Here is a 17,002-nt window from a genome sequence, read left to right on the forward strand (position 1 = left end):
CGGGAAAAAAGATCAGACCTCTAGCAGTATATTGGTCAGCCAAGAAATACATGTACATATGCGCATTATAAATGAGGTACAAGATGTGACATCTTAAGGTCTAATATCCTATCAAAATTGGAGGGTATAGAACTTGTGGTTACTGAAATATGCATATATATGTATAATCAAGGTCAAAGGTCATCGAGGTCACATGACAGTTTGAAAAAAAAATTATATTGCTAATTAATCCCTATATGCCAAAAAATCAGATCTCTAGCTCTATTCGCTTGCCCAGAATAAGATGTGTACATAATTAATGAGGTAAAGCGTGTGTTGTCATAAGGTCTCCAATCCTACTAAATATAAAGGACATAGCACTTGTGGTTACTTATTTATTGACATAAACATATATTTTAGGTAAAAGGTCATCGAGGTCACATGACATTTGGTCAAAAAATTTCTCTCCTATAGTTATCCCTATATACCAAAAATCAGACATCCAGCTCTATTGGCTCGCTCAGAATGAGATATGCGCATAATTATTGAGGTACAGTATGTGGCGTCATAAGGTGTCCCATCATACCATACATGAAGGCTGTAGCACTTGTGGTTACTGAGTTATGGACAAATATGTATATTTGAGGTCAAAGGTCACCGACGTCACATGACATTTTGTCAAAAAATTGTATTGCTAAGTTATCCCTATATACCAAAAATCAGACCTCTAGCTGTATTGGCTCACTCAAAATTAGATATGCGCATAATTAATGAGGTACAATATGTCGCGTCATAAGGTGTCCCATCATACCATACATGAAGGCTGTAGCACTTATGGTTACTGAGTTATGGACAAATATGTGTATTTGAGGTCAAAGGTCACCGAGGTCACGTGACATTTTGTCAAAAAAATTGTATTGCTAAGTTATCCCTATATACCAAAAATCAGACCTCTAGCTCTATTGGCTCGCTCAAAATTAGATATGTGCATAATTAATGAGGTACAATATGTGGCGTCATAAGGTGTCCCATCATACCATACATGAAGGCTGTAGCACTTGTGGTTACTGAGTTATGGACAAATATGTATATTTGAGGTCAAAGGTCATTGAGGTCACGTGACATTTTGTCAAAAAAATTGTATTGCTAAGTTATCCCTATATACCAAAAATCAGACCTCTAGCTCTATTGGCTCGCTCAAAATTAGATGTGCGCATAATTAATGAGGTACAATATGTCGCGTCATAAGGTGTCCCATCATACCATACATGAAGGCTGTAGCACTTGTGGTTACTGAGTTATGGACAAATATGTATATTTGAGGTCAAAGGTCACCGAGGTCACGTGACATTTTGTCAAAAAAATTGTTGTGCTAAGTTATCCCTATATACCAAAAATCAGACCTCTAGCTCTATTGGCTCGCTCAAAATTAGATATGTGCATAATTAATGAGGTACAATATGTGGCATCATAAGGTGTCCCATCATACCATATATGAAGGGTGGTAGCACTTGTGGTTACTGAGTTATGGACAAATATGTATATTTGAGATCAAAGGTCATCAAGGTCACGTGACATTTTGTCAAAATATCCGAGATATATGCGTGAACGGATGGACTCACGGATGGATGAACAGACGGACATGACCCAATCTATAAGCTCACTGGACTTCATCCGTGGGGACTAAAAATTGTGTCACTGCATCCTTTTTGCAATATGAATACAATGAGAAACTAAATTTTTATTTTTCGTGGCCTTATACATGGGAGTCTATGGAGATCTGCCTTATACATGGGAGTCTATGGACGTGTAAACTAAAATATGCAAATTTCACCACGATTTGCCCAAATTTGGGAAAGGTCACTCCTATGCACTTCCATACCAAGTTTCAAATCAATCGGACTTGTGGTTTCAGAGCAGGAGATTTTTTGACCAAAAATGGGAGGAAATTACAAAAAAATTCATGAAAAATAGCAAGTCCAAGATACTGACCCAAGATGTGCACAATCATTTCATGTCAGCCTAAAGTACTTACATGCTAATTTTTCATGTAATCTGCTCAGTGGCTCTTGAGTTTTTTCAATTTTGACTGTTTTTACATTTTTTCACTTAATTTGCATATTTTTGGCAATGACAACTTCATTTGAACAAAATCTCATCTACAGCCCATCATCCATGTACACACCAAATATCAAGATGAAATGTACAGCGGTTTTGGAGTTTTTGATGTTGACGGACAGACATACAGACATACAGACACACAGACATACAGACATACAGACATAGAGACATACATACATACAGACATTTCCCTAGCCTATAAGAATAGCTTCCATTGCCATATATACATATGGCTATGGGAGCTAAAAAGAAAGAAAAAATCTGTAAAATCAGGCGTTCATTACTTGGCATTTGATTTTTGCTTTAACGAGGATGTCTTTTATGGGTTTTTTTCCTTTTATAAGTATGAAACATTTTTCTGGAAATGTTGTGGCCAGCATTTGACCGCCCTACACCCCTGAAAAATGCATATTTAAAAATAAAAATATTTTGGGGAAAAAAAATTCCTGCCGACCTACCTACCCTATTTATGAAAAACCATGTTGTCGGAATAGTACAATTTATTTTTTTTGGCCTAATAAGGCAGTTTTAAAACATTTCAAAAAGTCTATGCTGCTTTTAAATTTTCTCTGTGTATTTAATCATTTCATCTAATGCTGATACTCTTATAATCTAAATGCTCTTTGTTTCTGGCTTAACCTTCTCAGCAGCTGTTGAAAGGCCTGTAGCTGTTTAGCACAGGTACCGTATATCATTTACGATAATTACCACAGCCAATCTCCGCTCATCTCCTATCAGAATGAACCACTGGCATACTTGAGATGCTGATAGTAGTATGAACACAATCTACATCATACAAGTCCAGTATATTGAATCTTAAAATGCAAAACTTTAGCCTATCAACAATTTGAATTGTTCAAAACATCTATACATGCACATACATGTCTCTACAAATCACAAAAGAGAAAAGCAGAGAAGTTGACGTAACGATTATTTCAAAGGCATCTAAAAACCCTTAATGCTATGAATTAAAAGGGTAAACGTCCCCTACTTTTTTAATTAAATGCTTTAATGTCTTTTGGTCCACTTCATCAGCTAAATTGGCTGATTAATTTACTCCACACTTAAGTTTTCTTAGAGATTAATTATATGTAGAGGAATATCCTTGTGCTTGTACAAATTCCTATATGATGTTAAAAGGCAAGTGCCTTTATATTTATAAATACTGGTACGCCAAACATAACCTAATAGATTATTTAAATTAATGCAAATTTGTATGATGTATTGAAAATACCATGACGGAATCATCTGTCTCAAAACTGCATTTGTAAGCAAATCTGCAAATACTAATGATTGGGAAAGATTGAGAAATTCTGGTATTCTACAAAGCTAAATTGAATATTTAAATGGTTTAAAATTCAAAAAAGGGTTGATGAAAATGGCAATGACTTTGAAATCATGAACAAGAAAACTTATTAACTTGATCATTTCTCTAACACACTGTCACAGGAGGCTTCTTCATGCAAATAAGAACCTCAGATAATATTTCAAGTACCTTTCACACCCAGCGGGGCATAACAAAATAAAACATGTAATGAGATACTGCAGCTCTCACAAATGTTTTTCATGGTTTTACTGATATGAATAATATAAATAATAAAATACAAAACACACAGATAATCTTTTATTAAAATGCTATCAGAATAAAAACACCAATTGATTATTCAAAAGAAGCTCTGATAATATTTGAAGCAATTTATGGACTGCACAATAAAAACAAAATAAAAGTGGTGGTAAGCATTGGCACCTATAAAACAAAAGTATAACATAATGGGGGATGTGATAGCAGTTATTAATACTTCAGTATAACATCCTAGAAAAGTCTTTGCTTGTCGTGGCTCACGATTATTAAATACGGGGAGAAATCAAAAGAGGTTTGATTAATGGTTGACCAATGAGTTGCCCTCAAACTAATCACATTTGAAATCTTCAAAAAAAAAACGAAAAAGCTCATAATTTTGATGGAGTGTGTCTACTGTTGATAACGGACCATAAAATTTATTGCTCTCTTTGGAAACAAATTTCAGATAAATTATGATAGTCGACTGGCACAGGTGATATACTTACAACACAGACACTGTGCAATTTATTACCATTCTGTGTGTGGTCTGACGCTCTGAGCAAAGACCAAGGAAGTAAAATAATTGAATGGACAAAAGCGTAACTTCTGATAAAGGTTTGCTTGTTTGGTAACAACTTGCAGACTGATACAGATGTTGAAATGTGAACAGAATCTTAAATTCCCCTATTTGGGTCATATGTAACTAGAGTGGATATTCACACTATTTCCATGTTCTTGTGAAGAAAGTGAGATGAATAGGATGCATAACCACTTTTTGAAAGTAATATTAATATTATATACTTTCTAGGATATATATATATATATATGGTATATATATATATATATATATATATATATATATATATATATATATATATATATATATATATATATATATATATATATATATTATATAACACAGTATACCAACGTCCTCTTGGGACATTACAGTGCTCGATGCTAACATGCTTAAAGGTCTGGTGAAATGCCCATGTTGCAAAATCATAGAAATACAGTTGATGGTCTATAAAACAGTTATGCTCATTTCTTTTTTCGTTTACCACGCGCAATTATGAAATATGGCAAAAGAAAAATGCAATGTGGGCGTGTCCCCCAAGCCTCTCCAGTCGACTTTTTTCGGCTTTCCGAAGTTTGCCCGACGCCGTATTGCTAATATGCTAAAAGCAGTGTTATTACAAATTACAAATTAAAAAAAAGCTACTGTCTATGAATTGTGCATACCTGCAATTGCCACTATACCTGTATTACAAATTACTTCTTCAATCAGCTGTTATAAGTATTACAGTGTACATATAATACATATAATTATGTGTAACCATAAATAACTACATTTATAAAGTATATTGTAATACCGTACAAGCATGTATAAATACAGTATACTGTATGTATTGAGATATATATGCCTGTTGATTTGTGTATGTAAATTTATTATTTATTTATTTATTTATTTATTTATTTATTTATTTATCTATTATTTTTTATCAATTCTGTTCTATTTCTTCCCATCATGCATAACTCTGCAATCCAGAAGCACTAAAGTAAGGAGTAAGTTAATTTCAACTATTATCACAATTATTAGGACCCAAAAGGATTGGAATATGACGAATTGCTGAAACACTAAATATTTTGAAGGAAAATCCTTTCATATCACTTTACATAGCTGTATGAGAGGCCCACCTCCCCTTCCACCCTCAAAAATCTGTTGAAAAAAATCAACCTTATTAATTGATATGACACAGATAGGCACTGCTATTTTCTATTGAAAGCATACACGTATTATCCAGTTTTAATACAGACATACCTTGCGAAGACAAACATATCTACATCTAGTTTACTGGCTTACTCAGCAACCAGCTGTTATTCAGGAGTGGCAATTTACTATGGGCATTTACTTATTCATGCAGTCAGCTCAATTCTGCTGCACAGGAACCATCTATCATCTGTCAGGCTGTAATACAGTATGAGGCACACAGCATTGCAGGAAATACAACTACCTCAATGAAATAGAAGAGGCAAATCGTTATTGATAAGGTGGGGAAAGCAACACACTAATTCAATTAGTTTAGAATTCTTATGTCTCCTAGCATGGCCATGCTTGCATTGACCACAATCGAACGCAAACATTGCATCTCTTAAAGTTTAGTACAATACTTCTGAATTGTGACTCTAATAAAACTGATTTCAAATGAACTGTATTTTTAGTATATTGATTGTTATCATACGCCACATCTGCAAACAACTGTATCACAGCCTTGGAGTGATGTCATCTGACTTGACAATGACTGTTTGACTTGAATTAATTAGTAGGTAATCTGACCAATATTTCAAAAAATACATGATCTCCACTGATTTATTACAAATACGGGTTATAATAAATTTCATAATCTACACAGAACACACAGTTTCTAATTTCTAAACACCAGGCAAACTCTCCAAAACCTTTAGCAAAATCAAAATCTGGAGCAGCTTTGCTGCAGAGGAAGTTGCGGTTCCTGTTCACAATAGATATGCACAATGCAAGAGCATAAACCAAGGATAGTAATCAAGAAGGAATCATGGGTAATTTTACAAATGGCTGCCCTTGAATCGAAGGCTATTGATCATGATCAGTGTCACCTGCACAGCCTTTGTTGCCATGGTTACTCCCAGTTCACACTCTTTCAAAAAAAACAGCTGCTTTACAAACTGCTTTTAAGTAATTTCAGATTGTTAAAGTAGGGTTAAGAAATGTGTGAAAACATCTGAAAATTTAATTACACAAAGCTTTTACTCACTGACATGGCATATTATGCACACTATAGACAAATATTTTTGCACAGTGTAAGAAACGGTCACAAAAATAAAAAGCACTTGACAGTTTGAGCAGATTACTGCACACAAAATTAAGAATTATCAATTACGTATTATTATTGCGATGACATTCTGAAATATTTCATTTAGAATATGTTCATAATATTTAAGTGCATTCCTTGACAAAAAATAATGACTTGCTTTACTTTGAAATGTGAATTTCTTTATTAGAAAATTAAATTCACATTATTAAATATCACATACAATTATAATTCATTCACTACAATTCTCTATGGATACACTTTACAAAGTATTTCAGATCATAAATATAAAACAAATTTTAGTAATAGCGATGACACAATAGGTAAAACAATCTTCCTAAATTTGAGTAAAGAATGACATAATTTCAGTTTTATACGTCTTCATAGGGAAAATCTGATCAGAAGCCAGTTGACTATATGAAATTTTTCTTTTTTTTCTTGCATTGAAAGTACGCATGTTATCTTGATCATGTCACTGCATTGGGTATCTATCAAGTGATATGGTAAATATTAATTTGATTCTGTTCTATGTTCTATATTTTTCCAAACAAAACCATTGGATTTTTGTTCAATCAGTTGAAAACGTTCATGTGCAAAAAGTTCTATTTTGTAACTTCTCCATCTATTTGTGAAGACTGTATACATGCTAAGAAAGTCCTGAAAATCCACAGTATTTTAGCTGTTTTCATCTCTATCAATGGACACTTTAATACTGAAGCAGCCCTCTTTGTAGATAAATGATGATGTACCAATTCAACAGACACAAAACATGTCTGAATACAAAACAATGTAGAAATGTTGATGGTCCTAAAGAAGTGCACAAATCCCATTTCTAGATATCACAGATGAATGACTTTGAACAATCTCTGATATCAAGCTCAAAAAATATTGAATTTCCTATGTTGAAAATAAGTGACCAAAGTACTGTCTTACCTACCAATTTATTTTTTGCTAATTTTTAGTAGGAAGACTAGTGAATGCAGAAGTATTATGGAGTTTTTATCATTTGATGATGATGATGATATTAACAATCTTATAAAAAGCATCAGAGATATGTTAACTTCTGAGTCCTACACTTTGCAGAATTGCATATCGACAGATGAATTCAAACTAGCTTAGAAGGAAGGACAACTCTGTTTGCTTGGTTTCTTTCTCTCTCTTACCAACCAATTAATATTTTGTTACTTGCTAGGAAGACTTGTGAAAGAAAGCACCCTGGTACACCTGCTTAATTACAGCTCACAGGACTTGCTATTACTTGTCAGAAATATAAAGTGCAAAGGTAGAACTTTTTTAGTAAAATCAATTTCCAAAATGATACAACTGAAAACAAGCTTATTTTTCTACTAACAAAACAAGAGTTATCTTTTAATGAACAACTTGCAGATTATATTATTACTTTATATAAACAAAGAAATACCTAGTTATATTTATTATTAGCTATTATTACTATACTGTATTACTTTATCTTTATTGGAGAAAAGTTGGAACTTATTTTTGTATCACACTTTTATTGCCACAAATGTGATGTAAATCCTATATTTACAAGCAAGCAATAAAATATTATTATTATTATTATTATTATTATTATTATTATTATTAGTCCTCAATTATGGACAAGCAAGAGTCTTGAAAAGTCTGTGGGTTCGTAAGGTCAGTAAGAATGCCTGAATGTTAATTAACTGTAAAATGCATCCACCATACCTCTTGAAGATCAACAGAAATGCAACCTTATCCAAATCAAACAACCTAACTTGATACCACTGACTGATTGCACTGACTGATTGCAACCACATGTCAACTGCTGTTCATCCAGACAATATTCTAAGCATAGCATGCATGAGAATTGTTGGGGTGTGACTACACATAGCCTCACATGTGTGAGCTTGGCAGCTGCCGACGGTAATTTTAACAAGTTATGTCTGGTTTGCTCTTGCATCAATTGCTGCAACTCGTGTCTGGAGACCAGTGGACTCCTTGATGTAGGCATCAAAAACTGCTGAGTCAGCAATCTTTTGTAGTATTTTGTTTATAAGCAAAAATAATACTGGCATTTGAGCTGAAAACCTAGCACATTGACACACCATTTATGTCATACAGTCTTTTATATCACTTCTCTTACTGAGTGTTCTGAAAAAGTTCCAAAAAATCGACAGGATCACAAAATGGCATGTTCTTTCTTTTCTGCTTGGTACATTCAAGCTCTAGAAATGTCTGCCTACCACTGTGATATCTCAGCATACAAAATACCAACATCAACAGCGTACAACTTTTGGAAATCCCACCCACCTACAACTTGTAAACAAGAATGTCAAAGGTGGGACTTACATGTAGCTACCCAAAATTTTGTGTTGTTGAGAAAATCTGTAATTTCACCAATGAATGGTGAGAATATATCACTGCTTGGAAATCAGAATCACATACCATAGTTTGGCATGCAGATTCTCAACATTGATACTGAAGGAAAATTCTGATCATATGCTGGTGAGAATACAGCTTTTCTTACTAAAAGTGTTGAGATTTGATGAGAGAATCGCACAAATTGCAAGAAAGTACCTCTTTCATCTTCTAAATGTACATGTAATCTAACAATTTTTTTCCAAAAGTGATAAGTATGTTTGTCGTAGAGCACATAATATCAAGCTAGTAATATTACATTTCTCCTTTTTTGCATTTTTTAGCAAGAAACAATGAAATTTGTCCCCATTTGGACCAAACCATGAACAATACAGGTACAACACGATGCTTGTCAAACCATCCAGGTGCAAACTTTACACATAATGCAAGGATGCCATATATTTCTATATAATTCATGAGAAAGGTTGATACATCATCTAAAATGTTGTGAAGATAAGACAATAATATACAGATGATAGATTGTTATACACAAGGAGGAAGGCACGTTGATGGATAAATGGTCCGATATAAATAATACAGATGCGACAAAACATTGATGTAACTCAAAGATAACATACATGATAAAAATGATGAATGACCAATGGGCAGATACCTGGGAACAGATAACTGAATTATCAGACAAGAGTGGAATGTAAAGATATGCACATGCTTTTAAGGGATTTCATGAACATAAAACTAGCATGGGGCATATTTGAGATTGCCGTTTAGATATTACAGTCTGGAAAAAGTTGTGTTAAAGTTCCCTTGGGATTGGAAAGTATGACATACATAAAATCTCCAGGTAAAGCACTAATTTCTGAAATATTAAAGTACACACCAACCACATCTTTTTCCAAAAACACTGCAAAGTAATGAAAAGCAAATGAGCCCACACTTGAGACTATGTGCCCAAGGTGAGGTGACCATTTGCCCGATGTAAAGAGAGCAAATGTTCTCCTGCTTATAGAGTACATAGTCCCTTGTTTGGGCTATGTTTTTGGTAAATGCCTCTCTTATGTATTTTTAACTATAAATTTTTGGGTTTACATACAAAAATAAGCTTTATAACCGTGTCAGATGAAAGTCTGTTAAAAATAGAACGATTTTCATCATCAAACGGCGCATTAATATATTTAAATTACCGTTACATTGTTTATTGAATTTTTTCTTTATAATTTTGTAAAAATGGTATTTCCTAGCTTTGTAAAACATGTAATTTTATAATCTTCAAATCCAAAAGTTGTCAAGTTGGAAATAGTTCTGGTTCACTTTCAGTCCAATGATGACTATGCAGCCTGCGACGTCATCAACAAGTTACCATTGAATCCTATGGAGCATGCGACATTCGATATATGAGACATGCAATAATGTAATTTGCTGACGAACAATCACACTCCTACTTTCTCTGAAAGTTTTTTGAATTTTACCATTGAATGATCAACCCACATACTGGTACTACATTTAACAGTATTGTTCTGTGACGGAATTGGCAAATGTTAGTTGAGCAATTCATATCATTTCAAATTTCTTGACTTTTTCAAAAAGTGCAAAGAACACTGAAAGGACATTGTACCAGTGGAGGTCATTCAAGGTCACGCATTTCAATAAATGATACAATTTGTTTCTGTGAAGACATACTAATACTTAATGCATACGTGTATACATACACCACATCTAACTTTTTTCAACAAAGTGTTCTTGTTTGTCTAGAATATGGATAGCTTGATATGTACATGTAGATATGCTACAGATACATGTAGACAGATAGAGACAGGCTGATGTGGCTGAAAGATAGACAGACAGTTGATAGATAAATACTGGTAGATGTAGATAAGTAATGTTCATTTCTCTTCCTCTTGGCTTTGGTCATTTTAAATAATCCTAAACTATTAAATTGATACTCTCTTGCTGGCTTTTCTAATTCTCAATAATGGTTTCATTACTGGTATGTCATCGCATTTTGACATTTTTCCATCGATCACTTTTGCCGTTCAAAGAGTGATTAATTAAAACACTGTTCAACGATATCACTGATGGCACATCTTCCAGCTCAAAGACATATCCACTCGTGTGTATTTGCTGGAAATTGCAGTTCTACGGTGTTGAAAATTTCCTGTGAGAGTTAACCAGATGGGCTTATTTGTCTCTTTTCAAATCATCCCTGGCAACTGAATGCTATCAATCATTATTCAGAAGCTGCTGGAAAGAGAGGCTTTAATCCAAGACTTTAATTATACTGCTTGTGCTAAAAATAGATCTGCATTTATTGCTGAGTAATCCGGCACAATATGCAGTCCCATCACTCTGAGCTATTCCATGTATGTATGTTATTAGGAGAGTGTTTTACTCCAGACACTTCAGTTTCACCAGGGAATACAACATTTCACCCTTAGGATAATTTCTTTCCTTTTTTTTCATCTTTTATTGTATCTTTCTTTGTACGCACTCTCGTTTTTTTCTTGCAATTTTTTTATTTTTGTAATGTACTGTCATCTTCAAATCATGACTTACACATAAAGCTGGCACTTCACTGGGACAATTTTGTTTTTTGTGGAAGGAGTCAAATATTATGCAACCATGTTTGACTAAGTATTCTCTTACTGTACTGAGTCTGAGACCCTTCCACTAGAAATCAAAACACCATCAAAAAGAGAATAATAATTTACACTCTCAGAGGTCACTGTGTCAGAACAGACTTTGACAATCCTAAAAACATACACAAATTACAACCTTCATGTGTCTCTCGTTTCAATATGATATATTATGCCTGAGTTGCAATGTGAAACAGACAGTGACAGCCCCCATCCTATCCCCACCACCCTGTCTAAACCCCAACCCAAAGAAAACATATGTGGTTATATCTTTGCTGCATTGCAAGGAAAGATTTATTTTTGCCACTGTAGTCTCCTAAGACATAATGTTGCATTTTGTTCATGCCTTCCTTCAAGGTCGTTAATTCAAGGTCATAACCCAAGGCCCTGCAGACCAATTCAAAGTAGCCTTTAATGTGACATTAACTTCATTTGCATGACAAAAGCAATTTCTAAGTCATTTAGAACAATACATTGTGATCAAATTATCAACATTTTCTCTGTTTTTCACACAATGGAAATGGTTGTAAAAAGTCTTACAAAATTAAATCTCACACTGCATTGTTTTAAAAATTTGCAAAAAATTTCTGAGCTGTATTCTGTGCTGTTTTCACCGATTGTATCTCTCTCCTGACATTGAAACACCAATGATTAATAGAAGCCATCAGTGCGTCAGACTCGGTAATGACAGACTCAGTGTGATGAAAATTGTTAAAATGACATTTGAAATATTATTACTTTGTAATTGAAGTAAATTGCATTACATATATATACACATATATATATATGCATATATATATATATATATATATATATATATATATATATATATTTATTTATATATACACATAAAACAGGATTTAATAATTTGCTACATGTATTATATATAACTCATATTTCAACACATGTAAAAAAATCATTCATATATATATATATATATATATATATATATATATTATATATATATATATATATATATATATATATATATATATATATATATATTATATATATATATTATATATATATGGTTTCGACAATTCTTGGCTATCAGTGAGAGGATAAGTCATAAAGAAAACTTGTGTATTTTATGAATGTAGTAATATAATGAAGAGAATTCTTTTTTTCAGAGATATCTACTCACAGGCAATCAGCATTATTTCAAATTTAGTAATTTCAGGGACGATCATTTCCGTAGAGATACCTCTAAGGAGATCATTCAACCTTGATCTGACCTTGACTTTCTATGTTAACAAGCAAAGTGTGCAAAATCTCCTTTCCCTGCAATACTCGAAGGAGTCCTTAGTGAAATTTACAGAACCACACATGCTGGATGATGAAGTTAAATAAGGAAATACAGGAAAATTTCTGGTGTGTGGCCAACCCAACCTTCAGGTCAAATCTCATGCAAAAACACAGGAAATATTGCCCAATATGGTTGGAAACATAACTAGTTGACACTGAGTAGCAGCATGTCCACTTGATACTTCAAAATTAAATTGGTATTCAAGTGATCTAGGTTAATTGATAGCCTAATCACACTAGATATCAAAACAAACATTGTCCGTGCTTTTCTGACTCTTAGAGAATTATCACTGCTAAATATCCATTATGTCATTGTGAGTTACAAATCCTCTGATATCACATCGAAAATTCTGTCACATGAGTAGAGTAATTACACATCACTACTGTTGTGATGGGGTACTGAAAGGTTCCTATAAAAGCCTTGATCTTCACTGCTGTCATGAATATTTTGAGGTATCATATATAATTTATGTCCACGATTCTGAGAACTGAATAAACTCGTCTTTATGATGGAGAGCAAGACGTTGAACATTACATTCGATCTTTCATCTAAAAATGGTTATTATTGGTCTTTATTGTAGTATGGCCTTGCGCTCACGGCAAATTACAGGGGATATGTAAGTGCATCTATAGCTGCGGTGGATAAAACCTTGTTTTCCCCGCGTATTTGGAAATCGCCCGTTCTCGTACTCCCTCACCAAACGCCAGATCCCCGATGTAACTATAACGGAATATGAAACATCATCATGCCCTTGCGTTGGCTACATCACCACGCTGCAGCTTGAGTCAGTGACTCTCTCGCCTTAGATCTAGACTTTCTGCCGATGTTGACACGGGTCATCAACCGAAGCTCGGGGAGCAAGTCTCGTACCGTCTACATTGTATCGGCAATATAGTCATAACAGTTGAAATCTAAAAACTTGTCACAAATCTGAAATACAACGAATTTACTCACACGATCACAGTCTACACGTTCATTATTACTAAAAAAACGTGACGGTGGACACAACCGTCTCTAGCCAAAAGCAATGGTTTTATATATCCGTTTGAAAGAGCTAGATGATACTTATAAACAGCAATTGCTATACGAGAAAACAACACAATTTACCTTGTTCGTACCGTTCCGCAACCTGGGAATACGGAAACTCCATAGTTTATATTCACAATATGTCGGACGACATTCTAGTGAAGGCCATCGTCAAATTATCCCCGCGTTTCGCTGAGAGCAGTCTTGCGGGTTCAGTTGTGTTTCAAACGGTAAGCACACAAGTCGCTCGCAAACCATCAGCGCATGGTGAGTGAGAAACACTGTGAAATCGCATAATAATTGATACAAGCCCTGCTTGACGTCCATCAAACTCACGTCTCCATATTTCAGGCAACTTCGGTCTCATCCCGTTGCGTTGGTAACCAATTAGTGCGACAGGAAATGCAGTTCATCTGCGTCGACTGAGGTTATTGTTGAGGGGAGGTGATCAACATCCCGCACTCCCATTTGTGCGGAATCAGTTCTCAACCCTGTTTTCCACCAAGTACCATGGAAAATACTGATCGGCCTCTACGATCTATAAAGTACAAACATAAGACAGTATATTAACATTATTCATGAGGTACAGAAACTATTTACGTAATGATATATTTGATCAGTGATACACACCACTGTGGGGTCAACACCATTTTTCCGTATCAAACTAACCGACGCTAAATTGAGTATGACATAACAGTAGACTACTGCCAAGAGAAATTACGTCGATCGCCAACATCCAGTGTTTAAGTCATTCGCATAAATAGTGCATGTAGTGTGGAATAACAAGAAAACGCGTGACTTCATCATGAAAATGTAGTATTAAATAGTATTCAAACAAACCCGTAGACTAGACCTAGACGTCGGCGGGCCGGGCACGCACGTGATGCCTATGACGGTTTATACGGCTTTGTTAAGAGAACTTGAGAGAGTAACGACGGCAAGTCGACCGAACCAAAGTCTTAGACGTTCGTATTTAGTGTAGGCGTCTGTAGTTTCAAATGATCAGGGAGTGCTGTTGTAGCCTCGCATGATGTCCGTTCACGATCGCCTGCCTCTCCTCTTCCGTGGACTCTCCAAAAAAAATCGAGCGAATATAGCGCCCGCATCCGGCAGCATGGAGGAATATCATTTTACTTGTGAGATCCTTCCCATGCACACAACCCTCCTGCATGAAACTTTGAAAGGTTCCGATTATGTTGTGTAAGACCTTTCTGCGATACCAAAATGATTGAGAAGCGAAGTGTCAGATCCAAAATTGCTGAAGTGCCTAGACATGATGGGTTAAAAGGTGGAATTTGTCACCAACATTGATATCCAAAAAGAAAATCGTTTTCAAAATTAGCTTGCAGACAATATTATTGTCAACATGATTGTGTAATTACAAATTGTTGGGAACCACATCAAATTTTGATACTAAATGTCCGATATGTAGACATTGTGCAAAGTCGTGCGTTCATAGTGATTTGCCATGGTCATCTGTAAAGATTTTTCTGATTCGTCTTGTTAACGTTGGTTTCGACACTTCAGGCTGAGCATTTTTCTCTAAATCGGTTGCTCTAACTTTTTGTATTCCCTTCTTTGGATTTGATGGCGGCCATCTTCCTTCAAAGAGCAGAAGCCAGAATCGTTTTTGAGAGAGTCAACTGTTGTATTGACTCCATTTCGTGTGATCAAGTGTTTGTAATGCAAAAAAAACCTGCCACTCCCTGATCGGAGTTGTGGACGCGTAGTTTAGACTGGCACCCAAGTCGCCTGGCGTTTCTCCGCAGCTGAGTTACTGTATTTTTATTCTGGTTTGATATTTACCTTTAATATGCCCACAGACTTGAAGTAAGTCTAAGCTTTCCGTGTTTGCACATATTTCAAACCTACGCTTGTGCTCGTTTTTTCCATGTTAGAAATATTTGTTGTGAAAGGCTGTTTTAAGAAATAAAACGTTTTATGTGTTTGTTTTTAACCTTTCGCTGAGTTCATATTTTTTGGGCACTGAAACCAGTCGCCCAAACTTTTGGTTTTGATAGTCATCTTCATTTGTTTTCCTTTAAAAGAATTGAAAAGGTACAAAAAACATTTTGATGCTAGGATGTTGAAGTGGTGTCTTATTATTTTTTCAATCAAATGTTCTAAGCCCCTTTACTGAGCGCGGGCAAAAAATCTGAATTATATTTGGATTTGACCAGAGGATCGAAACAGTTTGTTTTCTTCAAAGTTGCTGGCCCGCTTGCATGGCCAGTAGAGATTTTGCGTAAGTTTCGCACACTGATCAGGATAAATATGATGTGAGTAATTTAATATATCTGGATATGAACGGATACGTCATCACTTTCTTCGCGCTCTTATCATGTTCTGATGTCACACATTCTCTTGTCGTTTGGCAGTCGCTTTCTACGTGAAACAGCCACTTAAATTGTTAGTAAATTTACGAATTCGGTTCAAAAATATTAGTAGCACAAATTATGTAATGCTGAGCCCACCAATTTTCAACAAGCACTTGTGGTACTCAATGAATGATTTTTAAGGGGATAGAAATGATGAATGGTTTCATGATAGACAAAGGAAAATGAATAAAACCTTTTAGCTTTTTAGACAATGAACACTCATATTTTGATACGCATTTTCAAAAGCTCCATTGAATAACACAGTACATCATGGGTCATGCATGAATGCCTGTAACATTGAAATGTCTTACTTGTCTCAATAAAGTATGTCATTTTGTTCAACCGGCCTATGAATGTTTTAATTAATCGAGCTTTATTTTTAACATTTTCAAGTATATTGTGAAACAAATCGTAACTCCCTATGTGTATTCAGTAGTTGATCTTTATATTATTAATATATTAAGTGGTCATTAAAATTGGCAAGTTCACTGAAAAATTCAATCTGCAGACCGTCAAATGACAAATCTATGACTACCTCCATGCACAGACAACACTTTAATTGCGGCACGGTCCAGACTGTAGTTCGACTGTCTTTTAGGATGACTGCTCTTGATCTCTTCTCGGCGGTTTCCTTGTTTCCAATTTTGTTTGTTTGTTTTCCAATTTTTTTCACATCAGCCCCTGTCACAGCAATGGAACCTCTTTCCGACACATACCTGTTCCACAGGGTTTAATTAGGGTCTGTACAGGGCCTGTCGCATGTTGATACCAGAAATATACCAGTGTATCCA

At 34.8% G+C, this 17,002-nt stretch overlaps 1 protein-coding gene across 1 annotated transcript in view; it reads right to left on the minus strand.

Annotated features, from left to right (window-relative positions):
- LOC139119783 (uncharacterized) overlaps positions 1-14,896 on the minus strand; it is a 74,627-nt gene extending 59,731 nt beyond the window's left edge. Inside the window, exons 1-2 of the mRNA XM_070683670.1 lie at positions 14,674-14,896; positions 13,915-14,371 (exon numbers count right to left, since the gene is read on the minus strand). Coding sequence (XP_070539771.1) covers positions 13,915-13,957 — 43 coding nt within the window. The 5' untranslated portion in view covers positions 13,958-14,371; positions 14,674-14,896. The remainder of the gene's footprint in view (positions 1-13,914; positions 14,372-14,673) is intronic.
- Between the last annotated feature and the right edge of the window lie 2,106 nt (positions 14,897-17,002).

The sequence above is a fragment of the Ptychodera flava genome, chromosome 20 (genome assembly GCF_041260155.1).
Source record: "Ptychodera flava strain L36383 chromosome 20, AS_Pfla_20210202, whole genome shotgun sequence".
In the NCBI taxonomy this organism is placed as follows: domain Eukaryota; kingdom Metazoa; phylum Hemichordata; class Enteropneusta; family Ptychoderidae; genus Ptychodera; species Ptychodera flava.